The sequence below is a fragment of the Lissotriton vulgaris genome, unplaced genomic scaffold (assembly GCF_964263255.1).
Source record: "Lissotriton vulgaris unplaced genomic scaffold, aLisVul1.2 SCAFFOLD_3966, whole genome shotgun sequence".
NCBI lineage: Eukaryota > Metazoa > Chordata > Amphibia > Caudata > Salamandridae > Lissotriton > Lissotriton vulgaris.
This window is the reverse complement of record NW_028245234.1, coordinates 7,013-22,059: the sequence shown is the minus strand read 5'-3', so window position 1 is coordinate 22,059 and position 15,047 is coordinate 7,013. Positions and strand designations below refer to the sequence as shown.

Sequence of the window (15,047 nt, the reverse complement as noted above, 5' to 3'; positions counted from 1 at the left end):
AATCATTTTCTATTTGCTTAAATCTCTCTGTTATCTTGCTCGTATCTAATAGATTTAAATGTATATCTCCGTAGGGAAAGGACAACCTACCTGCAACAGTAAACCTCAAGATCATTCGATCAGATTGCCGCAGGAATGCCTTCAAACAGCCACGGGAACCACCTACTACAACGTGGGCAAGTGTGCCAATACCAGATGCAGCGGCAAACTTGGCTCGGACCTACAGTGCAAGGACAAGTTGAATTTCTGCTGCGGAGTGCAGAAGATGGAAACGCGTGAGGTGCAGTGCATGGGGTACACTCTGCCAGTCAAGGTTGTGACCAAGTGTGGGTGCGAGGTGTGCACACAGCCCAAGGTCTTGGTGCGAGGCCGGGTGGTTGCTTCAGACAATGGAGAGCCGCTACGTTTTGGCCAGATCTTCATCGGGAAGGAGAATGTTGGCTTCACCAGCTACAAGGGCACCTTCACCCTCGAGGTGCCCCCAGAGACAGACAGACTGGTTGTCACATTCGTTGACCGCATGCAGAAATTTGTGGACACCATCAAGGTCCTCCCGTTTCATCAAAGAGGAGGTTCTGTGTATCATGACATCAAAGTGATGAGGAGGAAAGAGCCAGTCGAACTGGACGCGAAAGAGCACAACGTCATTCAATTAGGAGAGGTTGAAGGCCAAGACTCCATTGGAGAGATCGTCATACCGCCAAGTTCTTTTCGCAAAGCCAACGGGGAGGTCTACAACGGCACCGTCAAAGCCAGTGTTACCTTCATCGACCCGAGGAATATCTCCACTGTCTCGGCTGCGCCCAGTGACCTAAATTTTGTCAACAGTGATGGTGATATTTTCCCACTCAGGACTTATGGGATGTTTTCAGTGGACTTCAGAGAGGAGGATTCCAATGAGGTCCTGCAGACTGGCCAGGTGGAGGTTCACATGGACGCGGAGCAGATCAAAATGCCGGAGCACCTTGAGCAGATGAAGCTGTGGTCTTTAAACCCAGACACAGGCCTCTGGGAGGAAGAGAGTGAGTTCCACCTCCGGAAGAACAAGCGACGGAAGCGAGAGGAGAGGACATTCTTGATTGGGAACATGGAGATCCGGGAGAGGCGCATGTTCAACCTGGATGTGCCGGAATATCGCCGGTGCTTTGTCAAAGTCCGGGCATACATGAATGAGAAGTTTGCACCCAATGAGCAGCTGGAAGGGGCGGTCATCAGCTTGATCAACTTAGAGCCAATGGCCGGCTACTCTTCTAACCCGCGAGCCTGGGGGCGGTTCGATAGCGTCATTACTGGGCCCAACGGAGCTTGCCTTCCAGCTTTTTGTGATAGTCAAAGGTCTGATGCTTACACCGCATATGTCACTGCCACTCTTGGTGGAGAGGAACTAGAGGCTGCCCCATCTAGCCCCAAACTAAACCCTAATGTGGTAGGGGTCTCACAGCCCTACCTAAGCAAATTGGGCTACACAAGGACTGACCATGAAGACTCCAGCCTCAAAAGAACGGCCTTTAAGATCAATTTAGCCAAACCGAACCCAAACAACATTGATGAGACCGATGGGCCAATTTACGCCTACCGGAACCTCCAGGGCTGCGAATCTGCCAGATATTCCTCTAGCCACTTCCGCTTCTATCGAGTAGAAGTGGATAAGTACGAATACAACACGGTGCCCTTCCAAGAGGGTGACCTGACCTCATGGACAGGGGACTATCTCTCCTGGTGGCCGAACCCTCAGGAGTTCAGAGCCTGCTACATTAAAGTGAGGATCAGTGGCCCTCAGGAGTATATGGTGAGGTCCCAGAACGTAGGCGGGACTCACTACCTCACTCGGGGACGGCTGTATGGCATAAGGGATGTACGCAGCGTGCGTGACGTGAATTTTTACAACACCTCTGCAGCATGTGTAGAATTCAAGTGCAGTGGGATGCTGTTTGACCAAAACTTTGTTGACCGCACGCTGGTGACCATCCATCCTCAGGGCAGCTGTAGAAGGACGGGCATGAACCATCTCCTACGCGAGTACCTTGCCAGGCACCCACCACTGGCAGAAAGCAATGACACTGCGGCCTTCACCATGCTTGCACCGGTGGATCCTCTCGGCCACAACTACGGCATCTATACGGTCACGGACCAGAACCCCAGGCTGGCCAAGGAGATCGCTATTGGCAGGTGCTTTGACGGCACATCCGACGGCTTCTCTCGAGAAATGAAATCTGATCAGGGCTCCGCCTTGTCCTTCTACTGTCAAGAGAAACCAATCACCAGGCAAAGCTTCTTCCAACGACTACTTACCTCCCCGGGGCAAACACTGTCCGAAATCCGGCAAGGCATGATGGAGAACGAGCAGCGACAAGGTCCCTCTCAAGTAGTGCCCTATCCAGCAGGGGTGCGTGGCATGTTCTCAAGTCCGGTGAGGAGGACCTCCGGTGCCGTAGGGAGGAGAGTGCGACTGGGCGGCAACCAGGGCCAGAAATAAATACTCCCCGCACAGTGGAATTAATATTCCCATGCATCTCAACTTGAAGATGACAGTTTTGCTATCATTCTCCTGGCTCACACACTCTTCCCAGACCTCCAAGTGGGACAGGAGTCAAATCCTTGGGTCACTTGAATGCAGTTCTTCACCGTATGCGTCACCATCGCAGCAGGGGCCATGAACCAGTGGTGAATCCGATAGGGCGAATTGGTTGAAAAGGTTTTGCAAACTAAGTTATTATCTTTAACAGCTAAAAGTAGGACTGGGTCAGAGCCGAAACCATGCCAGAAAAAAATCCCAATTTCCATGCAAGACTTGACCTTTGCCCAAGCATCCGGAAAATTGTTTTTCATGGACGTGGAGTTTTGGGAGGGCAGAACTGCTTTAGTAAGGGTTCCCATTGAAAGGGTGCCCTTAAATGTGAATTTTCTGGAAAAAAAAGACTCATTCAGAAGAAAGCAACATTTGTACAGACACTTCAGATGCCATAGAAGAGATAGGGGCCGAACCTTGCTTGAAAACCTTTCTTGCTACCTTCATGTATCCATCTTTCTCTGCTTTCTGGTCAAATTGTTTGTAAGTTTGCAGTTCTGTGATTTTGTCCATGTTTGGCTGGATAGTGATTTTAATCTTCATTTAGTTTTGGAGGGCCTCTTCCATGGGGGAGAGGGAGGAGATAGTTCACAATATTGTGGTGGAAATATTGACCTGCCACCGTATCATGTACACAACATCCCCTACCTATGCATCATCAGGGGAACCAGATGTGCGCAACATCCCCTACCTATGCATCATCAGGAGAACCAGATGTGCGCAACATCCCCTACCTATGCATCATCAGGAGAACCAGATGTGCGCAACATCCCCTACCTATGCATCATCAGGGGAACCAGATGTGCGCAACATCCCCTACCTATGCATCATCAAGGGAACCAGATGTGGAGTTAAGAATAGTAAACCTAGACACACCTAAATAAACAAACCATGATGATATAGTGGGAATCAATATTGTGGATGCAATATTTTGTGTCGGTCAATATTTCTACTGCGATATTGTGACATACTACCGCTCAAACAGCACACAATGTCCACATTTTGACTAATACTGTGGGGTGGTGGTTATGACGACAGATAGCCAGCACACATGCCAAGCGAAGCTTACCCATATGCATTACCCGGGGTGAGCAGTTATGTTTTAGCCAAGAGCAACCTGTACATGTTATTTTGTGGTTTACAATTAATGTATGGGCCTAGAAGTCCCAACAGGCAAAGTGCTGTTGTCTAAGAAGTCATGATTCATCTATATAGTATGTAATCACTTGGATTTTTGGGCCTGCAACGCTACTCTAGAGGCCAACCATATGCAAATGTGACTTGGGGCAGCTTGAGCCAAATGGCACAAGGAGCACCTAAGCGAAGTCTGGTCATAAGAGCCACATTTAGGCTGTTTCACTTGGGAAAACAAAAAAGTGAAATGCTTGAACTAATCTCAGCAACTGGGAATTCCTTAAGCCTAATTCAAGTCTGTTAGTTTAGGGCAGAATATGGTTAGGCAATCTCACACCCTGGGCCAACTAGGCACTGCATTATACTACGTCCAAACTGGATATGTCAGAAGTTGGTCACTTAGACGTCATTCCATAGGTACTTAGCAGACGTTTCCCTAGTTGGGATGCTCTGGCTTGGAAAGCTTGCACATAACCTATCCCCATCACCTAACTCCGCCCGCTTCCCAGAAATCCTGCCATTTTTCACCATCTAACCCTCTTTTGTGCTTGCCATACAGATCGCCTCCACGAAGGCCCTTTCATCTGAAAACACTTATCTGTATATTGTTCATACTTTGAACTCATGTACTGTACGTCTCTAGAGTGTGCTGGCCACACTCGCTGCCTCCGAGACTTATATGTAAGTATATCTATATATGTACTCGGGACCTTGGGGTACATTTGAAGCAGTTGACTCAACAGGCCTCCTTAGAGTTTGGCACACTCGGTCACATTTGTGGCTAGTGAGCCGCAGCTATCCCAACTAAGAAGACGACAAATGGACTTTACTATTTCCGCTTATTTTGGGTACTGGGCTGTATAAAGAAAGATAAAGTGATGAGACACACAGTGGGCTTACCACCGAAGGACCTGTAAGATGGTCATCACCATCTCCGATTAGGGAAGGCGGCTCCAGCCGACACCTGTCAGAGGTCTTTAAAAGGAGCACCATTGAACCAGGTAATTAAAACACTTTTTGTAAAGTGCTAAGAGGCATTCCATCTTGTTTAAGTTAGAAAGAAAGCAGCTTCATTCTGGTATTGCTCACATGTTCAATATCTATTTACTTTTAATAAACCGATGGCTATTTTTGTCTCTTGGATATGGAATAAAAACAACTAGATTTCATCACGTTTCGCCCTTGGCAGAGCTTCCTCAAGGCCCATATAATCACCATTTCTCCCCTTACAATTACAACCCTCTCATTCCCAAAGGTAATTTAAAAAAAGAAGGAAGTGGTGTAGTTAATCTTTAATAATATTCCCCTTGACTAATTACATGCAAATGGTGACAAGTTTTTTCTTTAAATGATATTATTGACATGACGTTTTCCACAGTTTTTGTAAAACATAAAATTATTGTGCAGCTTCAAAATCAAGAAAATGTCTTAAAGGCATGGATGGAAGTTAGAAAAGAGAAGGACATTGAAAAACAGAGGGCTCTTATTGGTCTGTGAGCAAAAGAGTTAATCAACGCATTTAATGGGCCAATATTCACACTTCCTAGCCTCAGGTATACTTCTAAATGTTATTGGTGTTCACAGAACACGTCTTCTCTGCCATCATTAAAAAATATACTATATGAGCCGATCATTTCCGGGGAGACTACTGTGATCTGATGCGCCTCACTCTGCAGAGATGAAGGCCCATGGGCGACTGATCCAGCTTCATCGAATTAAATTAAATTGTGCCGACTGAGCTGGAGTCTAGCGCTTAGAATGAAAAAAAAACTAAAGTTGTCCATAGAAATGATCACGACACCCTTCTTGAATAAAACAACAACAGGAAACCTAGTTTTTGCTGATCCCTAGAGTAAGGTATCGTAAAATGCGGACAAGCCATCTTCTACAAGACACGAACTACGGGTGGATGCGGGAACCATGACTGTCTGGACGACGCCATAGAGGAGCGTTTTATCGTACCAGAAGTAGGCAAGATAACAGAGGCGACACTCCTAGATTTTTCAGCTGCCGGCCGTATCAGGGACCACGAGGTACTGCTGAACAGACATTATGATTGGACAGCTTGGTCTTATATGACCTGAGAGTGTATCCACTCAATTCACAGTCGCTGCTTCGGAGGGATCAACATCCTGAAGGCGACTATGCGTAGATGGTTCCTGCTGCTCCATCGCTCTGTTCAATGTTCGTATACTTAAACTGATAAAGACGATGGAGATATATGACAATGGCCCTAACGCCCACATCTCATTGGACAGAAAACTAGCACTCTAGGCAAAACACCACCAGATGTCTACAACACAAACCAGTTGATAGGGGAAAAGTCCTATGCCTGACGGCCTGGTTCTGGGAAGGGCAGCCTGGACAATGTTATGTTTGAGTTGCTCACAAGATTTGATACTCCCCAACCACATAATCACAGGGTGCTCGAAACCGGAGTATTATATGGTAGAAAAGTCCTTGCTCAGGATAATCGCCCCTTCATCCGAGCACCCAAGGGCTTGGACCTTTAAGGTCCTCGTGAAGGAGCAGCTGGATTATTGCAAACTTATCGACTCTGCACTAAAAGAATACATTTCCAGATACAGTCAGAAATTTGGCCAAACCATGGAACCGCTCAAGAACCTGTGCCCTGCTTTACAAGTAAACTCTCTCAAGTACCCAGAAGATGAAGCGCCATTTTGCAAAACAACAAAATAAACAAATAAGTAGATAGTTAATCCTGCATTGTCACATGTCAGAAGATCACCTGGTTATTACTTTAATTAATATAAATACAAGACTACAAGGGGCTGGGAAGGTAGGAAACATATGATTGGTTAAGGCACTCACATCTGAACATGGGAACATAATAGGCTTCACACTGAGCATGGAAGGCACTGTACACATATCAATAACATGTTATATTACATAATGCAGCATCAGTATTGTTCTGTCTCTGAACATAGCTTGGCGGGATAATGCATCTGCTGTACAGGTGCATGCGGTTGGCCCATCATCTGGCCATTTGTTTGCCCATCTCCCTTGGGGATAGCATGTGGGTCCTGCAGCGGGTGCTGTGGTTGGATGCTTTCCTGAACAGCTCGAGCGTCAGGCCTTTCCTGCATCATAGATAGCTTGCACTCTGAGGGGGGTGTTCAACAGGGTGACCACCTCCCTAAATGTCATCACGACACGGTTTCCGGTGCTGGACTTTTCAACATCAAATAAATGCTATCCGTTGTGTAGGGGTCTGATCGAGAGTTTGGCGGATGGGACACTCCGACACAAACGAGGCAGACGTCCGGTCAGTTGTATTATAAGTCCATTATATCCTACAGCACTTGTAAAATTGCAGACAGGATATCCATCACATTTGACATATTATTGGGCCGCAGAAGTCTAAATAAGGCCTTTGGTCAATGGATCCCAACCAAGACTACAATACCCAGAATGCATTAGGTCAGGACACTAAAACTCAGAGAAAGCATCCATTCTCGCTTGCAGTGAGGTAATCACCTTAACTGTCCCAGAGCTGTGCTCTATAAAATGTCAGTATTTTTCTGTGATGTCTCTTTTCCAAGTATGTGGGAAAGTTTTACACAGCATTCTCCATTTGTTGCCAGGTCCAGTCTGATTAAATCAACCCACACTGGTTATTTGCTTTTTGGTGTTCACAGGGTTGTTGCTTTCATCATATATACAGGACTACAGCTACCAGCATGCAAAGTGATATACACTGCAAAGGCAGGATAGGCAAAATATGTTAGTTTTGACTTTGGAGAGGTTGAAAGCAGGCTTTATTAAAAACCAGTCTCAGTTTGTTTTTGGTACTCGTGAGAAGTTGACCTGGTTACGTCAGACCTGAGGTTTATCCCATGTCTTATTGAGGCCAGGAGGTGTGAAAAATCCCAGCAGCAGCTAAGATGGGTCCTAAGACCCCAGAAGGATGTAATGCCATAACTCTGTCCAAGGGCTGCTTTGCACATCTGAGCGCATTTAAGCTGTTTCAGCGCAAGGAGACAAGGGCCCCCTGTTCATTGCCCTGGTGGAAGCCCTGCTGAATTCTGGGCAGGCAATGCAGACTGACATTTTCAATTACAAATTAACCATTTCCCTTCCTATTTTTTTTATGGTGCATTTACTTTATTTTTAAACAATCCTTACTAGAAATGTATTTTTGCATCTTGAAAAAGTTGGAAATGTCATTAAATGTTTATCAGTGTTTTATTAAATCTGTTGGGTTTGGTTGATATTTTTAATTCATTTTAATTCAGGTAAATTGCCCATGCAATTTCTTGCGCAAATTCCTAGTGTCACGCGGAGCAATGATAGCCAAGCCCAGATGCGTAGCCAACAATCCTTGGAATTATTGACTTGTAAACAAATATTTATAATTGAAAAACCCAAAACTACAAGTTGTGCCTTGCCTCTTGATGATGTCTTCTATCAATACCCAGTGATTTCATTTTCTTTCACTGATTTCAACATTAGGGTCATTCGCTGATTTATATTTCAGGAATATATTCTGATTATTCTGATTTCATTTGGGTCCACGTCCCCGATTTCTCTTTTGTGGTACCCTTTCTGCTGTCTCTTTAATGAGTTTCCTAATTTTGATTTCATGGTCACTCATAATTTACCTTTCATTATCACTCTCATGAATCGCTGACACCCACATTTTTTTCATTCACTGTCATCTTCTAAGTTCTTTCTAATTCTCCATCAGATTTCTCCGCTGTGGCTACCTCCGGTTTCTCTTTCAGTTCCGCACTGTTTTTTTCTCTTCAGTAGTCGCTCACTGATTTGAATCCCATGATCACCCCATATTTCTCTATCATCTTCTACCTGATTCCTTATTTTTTGTAAAAAAAGACTCAATAAATCCCTTTCATTTCCCGTTACTGGTAGCTATTTCGTGATCACCTTTTGGTTTCTCTTCAGTGGTCACTCCACATCATTTCTATATCATGGTCACTCATGATTTACTTTTCATGATCACTCCCATAATTGACAGCCATGCACAGGTTTTTCTTTCATCTCATCTTCTGACTTCACCTTAAACTCTCCATCTAATTGTCTCCCATTTCCATGCTATGAATTCATGACCGCTACCCTGATTTAGCTTTAAGGTTACTCCTCATATATTATTCTCGACTACTTTCTTAATTTATCTTTCATGGCCATCCACTGATTTCTCTTTTATTATCATCTATTGTTTTAATTTTCATTGACACCCGCAAATCTCACATTCTTTGCAGTTCCTCTTCCAAACACCAATTTGCTTCTGGCTTTCACTCGTATTCTCTTTCATGGTCGCCTTCTGATTTCACTTTCAATGTCATCCATTGATTTTTCTTTTATTGTCACCTATTTTCTCTTTCAGCTCCAATCCTGGACTTATCGTTCATGCTAATCTGATTTCTGTGTCTTGGTCACGCCAAGATTTCTCTTCCATTTTGACCAAACTGATTTTCTGTTTTGATCCATACTCGATTTTAACTTTAATGACACCACTCTGATTTTTTCTTCATGGTCACCCCTGGTTTTCCTCTCATTGTTACCCCCTTTTTTCCCCTCCTATGGTCACCCAATGATTTCTCTTTTATGGTCACCCAATGATTTCTCTTCCATGATCACTTGCTGATTTGTTATTAATTGCCTCCCCCAGATTTCCTTTTCTTTGTTATTCTCTAATTTCTCCATCATGGTCATATCCAACTTCTATCTTATGGTCATGGTTTAATTTATCTTTCAAGACTTCACCCTTCCTTTATCTGTGTGGTTAACTCCTTGATTTCTCTTTCTTCATCACTTCTGATTTCTGCTACAACTCCCTGATTTCTCTTTCACCGTCTCTGCTTTTGGCTAATTTCACTTTCATTGTGAACCTTGCTGTCTGTCAAATTATAACCTCTTGATTGTTCTTCAAATTCAACCTCAGCACATGTTTTGCAGCCACGGTCGCCTCCTGATTTCGGTGTCATCTTCATTTATGTTTCTTTCATTTCATTGCCCTGATTTGCATTCCAAGGGGTGCAGTGATTTCCCTTTCTTGGGTTCCCTTTGATTTCTTTGTCATTGTTACTCAATGATTTCTCTTTCAATGTACCCTCTGATTAATGTTTTATTTCCATCCTTGATTTCCTTCTTTTTGACCCACTCTTATCTCTTCCACCTCCTTTTGCTCTAAACAAGATTTATTGGCTTTTAGAATAATTTCTGCTTATGATCATTTCATCTTGTCTCTTCCATGGACTCTCAATGAATTCTCTTTTATTGTGCTCCACATGCTCACCGGTCACTTTTAAGAGGCCTTGCTTAGAGGCCCTCCGGTTTGTAAGGACCGGTTCATATGTTTTTAGAAAACATGCCACATTTCTGGAAAATCAGGACTTTAGCCACACATCTACTTGAGGATGATGTCTTGTGATTCAGGGGTTTGGAGAGTGTAAGGTATGTGAAGTGGCTTTTTTGTTACACGCAAACACCACAACACCAGGTGAAAACAAAGTTCAGTTTCTTTTTAAACCAAATATGTTTTCTAAAGTAAATGACTGAAAAATAAGTTGCTCCAAAAATTGTTTTAGAGAATACTTTCCGTCTTCAGAGTTGAAGAGAGACAAATGTGCCACCTGTCTCTTTTTTAGAAGAAATTGGGTGCTTTCTTGGTAGATGGATAGATAAATAGATAGATAGATAGATAGATAGATAGATAGATAGATAGATAGATAGATAGATAGATAGATAGATAGATAGATAGATAGATAGATAGATAGATAGATAGATAGATAGATAGATAGATATTCTTTTCGAAACTGGAGCAGCGTTGGAGCAGCCTTGATGGATATGGGAAGTAGTTCCAGATCACGGGTGCATAGATGGAAAAGGCCTGCTGTCTTGGGTTTTTCTTTTTTACACTTCTTGGTATGCAGTCTGATAGTGTCCGGGCTGCGGATGTGCCAAGAACCAAGAAGAGGCGCCAGACTTGTCATAGTGCCCAGAAACATGTGAGCGCGATTCCGTGACACAGCACCTTCTTGTCATTTCCTCTTTCTTCTCAATATGGCCAGCCAGAGGGAGGGGCCTGGGAACTACAGATATTTGGCTTTGTAATTTAGGGACATGCTGTGGATTTTTTCTGTTACAGCAGCATTCCAGATTTTGAACCAGGCGGTGCCGAATCATGGGGCTGTTCTAAGATCCGAAATGGAAATATTATTAACCAGTGAAATGCCATGACCTGGCGACTCGGACAGTGCCATTCAACAGTCTACCATGGTCATCATTGGCTTTGCTTTTTCACAACAGAAGCAGACTTTAGGGTTTATCTTTGGTGAGGAGTGAGGTACCATTGTATATATCTTCTGTCCCATATCTACAGCAGTGTATTCTGAGGAGTGAAGTATTATTGGAGACACAGAGCAAATGCATGGTAGAATATATCCAAGAGTTTGAGAATTTTTATCTTCCCATTTTCACAAAAGTCAATTAAAATTTCATGAAATTATGCTTTTAGAAAAAAAAATATTTTGCCAATATCTTGTGTGACTTTTTTTATGTGAGCACACACTTTTAGTTAAAAAAAAAAAGTCTTGTGATCTATCGGTAAGAGACTGGTTTACCCCCCAAAAATCTCTGAAAGAGACATTTTCAGCACACGCTAGTCGCCAGCAGCCAACACCAAATTGTATAATGAAAATATTTTTTAAATTCCAAGAATTTCATAATACAAATTTCAGGAATTTTGTAGATTTCGCATGCTTAATTAAAAATGTGCCCCAACCTAGATATATCCCTCCATGTTTGTAGGCAATGCAGAACGTGAGACATGAAGCAATGAATCAGCACATCTGCCCAATAGCTTCCCAAGAGTCAGCAAAAACCTCTTTTCCATAACATTGCCGCCTTGTTGTATAGAAAACCTTCTCCGTAGCATCATCGATGGACTTGTTGCCAACTAGCACAAAGTGCAAAGTTTGAACTTATGCCATAACCAGTACTGTCACAGGGAAAGTGAGTCTTGTATCACGCAGGCGATGTCTGTAAATATGGCTAGATTGTTCACTCCGAGCAAGACCCAACAACTGAAAGTTTGTGTTTTGACCGTTGTTTTGAGTTAAGTTTCTGTTCTTGAAATGTCACGTGAAAAGAGGTAACAAAGAGGCATGACCCATTATAAAATAAGCTTTGGCAAGCATGAATTTTTGACGTAGGTCTATGGTAAGAAGGAAATAGAAGAAGGACTATCTTCCCTTAATTCATGATGTTTTAATCCCTAATTTGAGGTATCTCCAGTTGATGAGGTTGAAGGCCGTCTGTGCGTTTAATTTGAGTTGGGGCAATTCATGATCTTCTGTGTGTTGGTGGCCTGGGCAGATGAGGATAATGACTCTATGTATGTTATGCATCCCACATATATGGTTTGCACTTTGCCTACACTGCGGACACATAGAACGGATCCATTCAGCTCAATAAACTTTCCGGTAAATGTTAGCAATGGGTCTGCAATGTCTTCATTAGTAGATCTTTTAGTGGATTTTTATGAGTGGGGTTTAGACATGATTCTAGTTTTAATGCTGAATTTCAATATGTTCGAGGCATATGAGCTGCAGATTACACACTGTGCATAGATGGCCACCTAGTGTTAGGCCCGGATGTTTGCAGTTAATTTGGTAAACATTAAGGGACTGATAACGATATGGCCTGCAAAGGCTCCAACCTGTGGTCTGATCATTAGGGCCGCATAGTAATGGGCCGCTCAATTTCATTTTCGACCACCTCACTATGTTGGAGGCGGTCAGAAAGGAAACTGGCTGGCCATTCCGGCTATCTTCCGATGGGCTCGAGAAGCCCATCTGCCCGTCGGAAGCCGGCAAGTAATCTCTAGGGCGGGTCTTTCTGCCCTTGGAATTACGATCACGGTTTCCGACATGGTTTCCATTGCGGCCTGTCCGACATGGATACCATGCCGGAAAGCGTGTTTGGAGGGCCCCAGCTGGGCCCCCTTTGATGCATGGCCTCCGGTTGGAGGCTGAGGGGGCACCTATGGTGCCCACCTGTTGATCCCTGCACCTTGTGACAGGCGCTTTGAGGGGTGCAGGGATGAACCGCACCACCTAATAGATGGAGCCATTAATATGAAATCCTAATATTGGCTTTGCAGAAAATTCTGTGTTCACCACACATACAGGTACAAAACATGTAATTGTTTCATTGATAGTAAAAAAAAAACTCAATGTTTCACAGAGACTGAAATTGAAATAGTATAACCTATCTATCCGAGCCAACAGCAATGCACATGTACTTAAAACAGGAATATTAGTAGTGCTTAATTTGAGATGGGTATTCAAAGGAGGGGATTGGCCCAGCAAGGTTGGGGAAGGAAGGCAGGGCCGATTATTGCTAAACAAAGAAGATGAGCCTTCACAACCACTTAGTTTGAACAATTATTTTGAATGGAAATAAACGCAAATTAATCCGTTATTCCTAGCCTTTGACTTAGGCTACTTTAGTATTTAATTATTCAACATTTTTGTAAAGAGAAGGACATGTAATCAACTCAACAGAGAATACATTTTGATGATATCCTGCTAGAAAAACACAAAGCAACTAAACAGATAACAAATCAATTATACCATTTACAGAAAAAAATATACACAAAAATCACAAATCTTATCCATAACAGCAACTATAGCGTGTAGTGATCTAATCAACTACCTGACGAAAACAGTTGAAACATGATGAAACCATTCTTGCGTGTTTACACAATTCATAACACAAAAAAATGCAACTGTTATGAGTACAATTACAAATTGATGCAAAGATTTCTTGTCATTCGAGATTCAAGCTGTACTTAATATAGTGGCCGACGCGTTTCAAGTCTCGGTTTTTGGAATTACCGGACTCTCATCAGGGCTGGATGAGTCTTTAGGGAGTAAGCCAACTGTTTACAAGAAAAAACAAAAAAACTAATTGGAACTATTCTTCCCAGACAGTCTATAACACAAAGCAGTTATTTAAACGTAAAAGAATACTTCATACCTGGTCAGTGACCAGCGAGAGTTATGCGTCTCAAGTTCAGCGTTGGTGGAACACTTTGTGAGCCAAAATCATAACGAAAATCAGTTCAAGTGGACTGTTCTGGCCACAATTGACTCTAAACATGGATCAGTGTGCGTGGACAGTGCCTTACTACGCAAAGAGGCGTACTTAATCATGAAGTTCGACAGCATAAACAAATGTATTCTCTGTTGAGTTGATTACATGTCCTTCTCTTTACAAAAATGTTGAATAATTAAATACTAAAGTAGCCTAAGTCAAAGGCTAGGAATAACGGATTAATTTGCGTTTATTTCCATTCAAAATAATTGTTCAAACTAAGTGGTTGTGAAGGCTCATCTAATTTGAGATGGGGCCACCTGCAATCATATTGGGGACCAGCACGTAGACATGTACCAAAAGCAAGAGAGGGAAAAACACACAAAGCAAAAAGACAGAGGAAGAGATAGATGGAAAACTGTCACAAAGGGAGGAAGCAGGACACGGAGTGTGTGGGAGTGGATTAAAGAGGCATGAAGTGGCTTAAAGACTATGCAGCCTTGGTCTTTGGCGCAACGCATTTATTTGCAGCAGCCACTGTCTTCAGAACTCATCCTTTTACAAATAAAGCACTGGAGATTGGAATCTCGCGCTCATGAGTGAACGTTCCTATGTGATTTCATATCAAAACACTTTCATGGAATACTATTACCAAGAAACCATTTCACCTAAACAGTTTCATGGAAATTTGCAGGATGAAGGGCATTTACCATTTCACAGAAATCAATTCATAGAGAGCATTTTATTTTAAATTGGCGCGTGCCCGCCTATTTATGGTGTGAATGCAGGAGTTGCAGGTCTTACTTCTACAAACATTTTTGTCACAGGAATTTATTTCAGTGCTTAACTTCAGGAGACAATATGTTTCATTGTTAAAGAATTCCTTTGGATTCTTTAAATTCACGGACCCTAAACACTATAGATTCCTGACCCCCTCGCATCCCCAAAACACAAACTATCCCTGCCCTCTGAAAGCCCCTCACTATGCCTAAACTACAACCACGCCTCACCCCTAAACCCCACCTATTCCTGAACCCTAAAAATCCTCACTAGACTCATTTGCATACCCTTAAAATCCACCTGTCCCTGACCCTATAACATCTCACTACCCCTAAACTCCATACATTTCTGAACCCTAGAAACTCTTTTCTAATCCTAATCCCCAACCATCCTTGAACCCCAAAATCCTCACAACACCTAGACATCACCCATCCCTTAACCCTAAAAATCCCTCACCCTCAAAACTCTACCCATCCCTGAACCC

At 43.1% G+C, this 15,047-nt stretch overlaps 1 protein-coding gene across 1 annotated transcript in view; it reads left to right on the top strand.

The window, feature by feature from the left end:
- The window catches only part of LOC147666496 (cartilage intermediate layer protein 2-like), a 105,809-nt gene extending 93,631 nt beyond the window's left edge, over positions 1-12,178 (top strand). The window contains exon 9 of the mRNA XM_086949037.1: positions 75-12,178. Within this exon, the coding sequence (XP_086805163.1) occupies positions 75-2,476 (2,402 nt within the window). The 3' untranslated portion in view covers positions 2,477-12,178. The remainder of the gene's footprint in view (positions 1-74) is intronic.
- The last annotated feature ends 2,869 nt before the right edge of the window (positions 12,179-15,047 follow it).